The sequence below is a fragment of the Trichophyton verrucosum genome, assembly GCF_000151505.1.
Source record: "Trichophyton verrucosum HKI 0517 chromosome Unknown contig00403_1.f1.exp, whole genome shotgun sequence".
Classification (NCBI taxonomy): Eukaryota; Fungi; Ascomycota; class Eurotiomycetes; order Onygenales; family Arthrodermataceae; genus Trichophyton; species Trichophyton verrucosum.
In genome coordinates this window covers 1-5,406 of record NW_003315363.1, presented here as the reverse complement: position 1 = coordinate 5,406, position 5,406 = coordinate 1, and the positions used below count along the sequence as shown (strand labels likewise).

Genomic DNA, 5,406 nt, shown 5'->3' with positions numbered 1-5,406 from the left:
AGGCAATGGCTGACTGTTGAGTAGATGACCCGAATCATCTGGCAGGATATTAAGGACAAGGTATGTTTTTCATGTCTCCGTGTATAAACATATTTTTCATAGATCCCTGTGCTAACAGTTCATAGTTCATTACACCGTTAGTATTTTCGAGATAGTTCGAGGGGAGGTACCATTGGCTAATATATAGGCAGATACCTTGAAGTTGACCTCAAGTACTATGACCTCGTAGGTTCAGCAAATAGGCTCCAGTGACTGCCGGAGAAACAATTGGCTGACATTGGTATAGGGCCTCGAGTACCGTGATCAGACGGACGACCAAGTCACCGTTGATGCCGCAGAGGCCATCAAGAAGTATGGTGTTGGCGTCAAGTGTGCCACCATCACCCCTGACGAGGCTAGAGTGGAGGAGTTCAAGCTGAAGAAGAGCAAGTCTACCACTCCGCGCTATATATTCTGTCCTGTCTTGCTAACACCCTACCTCAGTGTGGCTATCTCCCAATGGAACCATCAGAAACATCCTGTAAGGCACTACCATTAAGCAGCAAAAGCGCGTAGGGAGATTGCTAACACACTGCAGAGGAGGAACTGTCTTCCGTGAACCCATTGTCATCCCTTGCATTCCTAAGCTCGTCCCCGGCTGGAAGAAACCGATCATAATCGGCCGTCACGCTTTCGGTGATCAGTACCGGGCCACAGACCGCCTCATCCCCGGACCTGGCACCCTCGAGCTCGTTTACACACCTGCCGGTGGAGAGCCAGAGCGCATCCAGGTATATGACTTCAAGGGCCCCGGTATTGCACAAACACAGTACAACCTCGACGAATCCATTCGAGGATTCGCACATGCCAGTTTCAAGCTGGCTAGCCTTAAGAGCCTGCCCATGTACATGAGCACCAAGAACACTATCCTGAAGAAGTACGATGGCCGTTTCAAGGACATCTTCCAGGAGATCTACGATAAGGAGTACAAGGCCGACTTCGAGGCCAAGGGTATCTGGTACGAGCACCGTCTCATTGACGACATGGTTGCTCAGATGATCAAGTCTGAGGGAGGCTATGTCATTGCCATGAAGAGTAAGCTTGATCTCGCTCCCTTCGGTCTCAGCATGAGGTGATGGGTATAAGAGTATGTATGTGGTGGTATATGGTGTTAACTTGACTAGACTACGACGGTGACGTCCAATCCGATATCGTTGCCCAGGGTTTCGGCTCTCTCGGACTCATGACCTCTACCCTGACTACCCCTGCCGGTGATGCCTTCGAGTCTGAAGCTGCCCACGGCACCGTCACCCGCCACTATCGCGAACACCAGAAGGGTCGCGAAACCTCTACCAACCCCATCGCATCTATCTTCGCCTGGACCCGAGGCCTGGTTCGTCGCGGCCAGCTCGACGAGACTCCGGAGGTTGTTAACTTCGCTGAGCAGCTTGAGCGCGCTTGCGTTGAAGTTGTTGATATTGAAGGCATCATGACCAAGGATTTGGCCTTGGCATGCGGAAAGAAGGATAGAGAAAGCTGGGTTACCACCAAAGAGTACCTTGCTGCTGTCGAGAGACGGCTGCAGAAGAATTTGGGTGAGGAGACTAAGCTGTAGAAGTAGTTAGGTAGTTTGTTAGATTTGGATAGATGGAATATATTACCAAAATCCTATTCTATTTCTTCACCGATATACCGGATTTCACAAGAGTAAACATAATTAACGACCATACGAGCACGATTTATTCCTCTATAACCGAAGTAACCGAAGCGATATGTATTCATTTCGTCAAATAAAAAAAAAAAAAAAAAGAGGCAGGACGAGCAATATGTCACGTGTGATGTTGTTTCTTTTCCCTTTTCCACCAGAAAAATAACGCCAGCTAATTTGACCAGCAGGGAACGAAAGGTATAAAAGGGGGAAACAAAGGCAGTCATGAAGAAGCAGAGGCTAAGGAAAAGAGTAAACCAAAAAAAATGAGTCAGTTTACTTCTTCTTCTTAGGGAACTTCTCCTGCCCAATCCCCGATCCGCGCAGTTTAACATTCAACACCCTCTCCATCGCGGCCAAAACCTTCTGGTCTGGAGCGGCAGTTCCACGCTCAAAGTCCTGGATGACCGAAACGGTAGTGTTGCACTTTGTAGCAAGTTCCTTCTGACTGAGCTTAATGCCTTCTTCGTTTCGGCGGCGCTTAATCGCATCTCCAACCTCGTGGCCAACTGTCTTGGGCTTGACGATTTCATCTGATCGATCGACCTTTGTCAAATGCTGACCTTCTACGGCTGGACGGCTAGCCTAAAACGGGTGTTAGCTACATTTTTCCTTTAAGAAAGATTTTTTTTTTTGCCTGCCTATTGTCTGGCTACGGGGGATGATGGAACGTACAGAGTTGCCAGTGGCGTACTTCTTCTCAGTGCCAACGATCATGCCAGAGCGTGCGGCGGCGTTAAGAGCAGAACGACCCTTGACGACGGTCTCACGGGGCGCAGAGCCACCACGAGCGGCCTTGCCAATGATAGTGACGGAATCCCAGTCAGACATGTTGATGGACGTTTCTTATCGATAGTTATCTGTTGGGCTGATGCGGGGGAAGGATGGTTTGTTGATGAGGTACGTTCGAGAAACGAGTATCGCTAAATGCAACGCTTTTGTGAGAAAAAGAGCAGTGGCTATTAAGTGAAACCCAGGAGGGAAGAGGTCGTATATAAGGACGGGTAGGAAAAGACGGTGATGCGGATGAGGATGGAGATTGAAGCCTGACAAGTGACTGCGAGGGCTTAAAATATGACGAACGGCGAAAAGAATGGTCGAGAGTCTGATGGCGCTAAAGTCCGAAAGGAGTTAAGACGCTGACTCAGCCGTGCAGCACAGTTTTCACCGCCTCCCGATCCGGATGCCGGTACTGAGTCATCAGATTACTAAGCGTGACGCTTGTTATCCTCGTACGATCCGAGATGGAATTCAAAGATGATAAAGATTAAACAGGGCGAAAGTACCTATCTAGCTACTCTGGAGTACTGGGTATATAACGGTCCAACCATTTTTCTCACAGCCTGTCCGACTTCCAGCCATGTTTCACGTACCGTGCAGCTATGAACAAAGCGGTAGCTAGGGTTAGTGAGATCCCAGCAAAGAGCTGAGCATATAAATATGACCCCTTTCCTAGCGTGACTAAACGACCTCCTATCGGGGCTCCTGTCAACGTCGCAAGAGCTATCAGTATAAAAACCAATCCCACTCGTGAGGGAGAGTTGTTGCGGCTGCTCCCCATGAAACTAAAGACAGTTGGCAGGTAGAGACTCTGAATGGCTGCGGCAGCAAAACCATAGAAACATCCAGTCAGGTAGATGCTCGTTACCGAGTCAACGCCTATCCAGGAAAATATGAAGGTCGCTGATACGAAGACAAAAGGGATCACGGTGTTCAGAGGCCCGAGGCAGGCGTCGCTTATTATACCGGGTATCAGACGGCCCAGCATATTGCAAGTGTTCATAGCTATGAGTAGGTTAAGTGACATCTGCGAGGTCATATTTAGGACATCTTGTCCAAATAAGGATATCTAGATTCATTAGTACCGCACAGCTTAACATAACCTAAGGCTCTGAAGCAAACTTACAAAGTAGAAGCCAAAATACACTCCCCAGAAGGAGAAAAACATTCCTATAAGCATGTTAGTTACCCACGAGACATGGCAAAAGATCAACACTACATACCAGCTGCCATCAATAAGTAAGAGACGTCCTTGAACATCGTCCAATCCATGGTGCTGCTAGAACTCCTTGGCACTCCGGGACGTTCTCGAATTATAATTAAAGGAAAGATCATGGTGATTATATTCACCAGTAATATAACTATAACCAGTCAGACCCACGGTTTGTTCATTTATATCCCCTTTTATTACTTACTCCGAAGAGTCCATCCGAAGCCAACCTTATGGATGGAATAATTAAATATAAGCGGATGTATCACGCCGCCTATGAAGCGTCTTTAGCATAGGAGCAAGAACCGATGAAGGCTGCTACTAACCAAAACTAGATCCTACAGCCGCTAGGGCTGTAGCAATCCCTAGGTTAGTAGAAAAATAGGTCGTGGTCACCGTGACTGCCGAAGTAAAAACAAGGCCCATAGAGCAACCCATGAGCACACCTTGCACCAGAAAGAACTGCCACCATTCTTTGCAGAAACCAGTTAGCAGGATCGTTACCATGAGGCCGGCAGTGCCGCCGCGGAAACAGAGCTTAAAGTAGCCCTTGCTGGTCAGGAGACCAACCAGAAGGAAGAGCCCGAAGTTAGCGAATATCTGGAATGATCCTATCCAGGCGATCTTGGATGGACTTGAAGTTCGCAGCAGGACTTTGGAATAGTAAGCTTGGAAAACACCAAATGCCTATCTCGACAGTTGAATTTAGTAAAGAGCTAGCCACGGCTAAATCAAGAGTGAAAAGGGTAAGCTTATGAGATAGGTTACCATATTTAAGCCTCTGGTATTCATAAATGTAGATATTAGTATGACGCAATTTTTGGGAGTGACGGTTTAGGCTGAACTTACAAGGTGTTGAAAGTGATGAAAAACCCCGAAGCAGCATGGGCCCATGCCATGAAACCACCATCTGGTGGCTCTGAACAGAATTCACCTTGCTCCTCGGGAAAAGACGGGAACCTATCTCCCTTGCTTCGTTCAGCTACCCGGCGGATTTCCTTCAGTTGTCCATAGGACATTGGTTGATAATGTGATATTCCGGGAAGATCAGCTGGAGTGATCGAGATCACAGAGTCAGGTCGAGGGCCTGGTCTCGTTCTAGGCACAGTAAGTCTAGAGGCAGGTCTTTGAACTTGCTCGTTGGCGTATCTCATGGAATACAGAGAACTTGGATCTCGGCCCCAGGGGCTGGGGGAATGAGAGGATGAAACCACAGGTGAGCCGGCGGGTGACCTGGGCCGATTTATAACCCCAGGGCGATTCATATTTAACTCTTGTGGTTCTGTTGCTTGTAGCTGCTGTGGTAATGGGCGGGAAAAGTTCAAGGCGCTCCGCCTAGCAGCATTATTGCTATAACAGCCTTTCGTGAGGCTAGGCGGATTGCTACCATTATGCTGAAAGTCCATCGTCGTCCAGTGCGAGGAGACGTGTGTAGGTGTTTTCGGGTCCAAATAGGGATATACAGCCAAAGCTTCAGTCAAGGGCTCGTAGTGGCGGACAGCCCAGCTTTGTCCTTCAGATAGACAAGAGACAAGATCTGCAAAAGAGTCATGACAATGATTTCCAGCTATATAGGGTATGAGGGTAAATTCTGTTCACTTGGGGGAAATCTGGATTTCTACCTAGATATTCACATATCTTTCTCATCATCACTAGGCTGGGACTGCTAGTAACAAAGACAGTGCATGGTGGGGAGACATAAGAGTGACTTCCTGCCCAAATGGGGACA

At 48.1% G+C, this 5,406-nt stretch overlaps 3 protein-coding genes across 3 annotated transcripts; 1 reads left to right on the top strand and 2 right to left on the bottom strand.

Moving 5' to 3' along the window:
• Positions 1–286: 286 nt before the first annotated feature.
• TRV_05321 (uncharacterized protein) lies at positions 287–1,594 on the top strand (the record flags this gene model as incomplete). Its single annotated transcript, XM_003020539.1, has 3 exons — positions 287–520; positions 684–1,074; positions 1,164–1,594. Coding segments are annotated over 3 exons (1,056 nt in total), but the record flags the coding sequence as incomplete, so codon positions are not given.
• Positions 1,595–1,963: 369 nt separating this feature from the next.
• Positions 1,964–2,518, bottom strand: TRV_05320 (uncharacterized protein; the record flags this gene model as incomplete). The annotated part of the gene is made up of 2 exons (XM_003020538.1): positions 1,964–2,272; positions 2,363–2,518. The coding sequence occupies 2 exons, from the start codon at positions 2,516–2,518 to the stop codon at positions 1,964–1,966; spliced, it is 465 nt and encodes a 154-aa protein (XP_003020584.1).
• Positions 2,519–4,522: 2,004 nt separating this feature from the next.
• TRV_05319 (uncharacterized protein) lies at positions 4,523–5,244 on the bottom strand (the record flags this gene model as incomplete). The annotated part of the gene is made up of 2 exons (XM_003020537.1): positions 4,523–5,027; positions 5,177–5,244. The coding sequence occupies 2 exons, from the start codon at positions 5,242–5,244 to the stop codon at positions 4,523–4,525; spliced, it is 573 nt and encodes a 190-aa protein (XP_003020583.1).
• Positions 5,245–5,406: the final 162 nt, after the last annotated feature.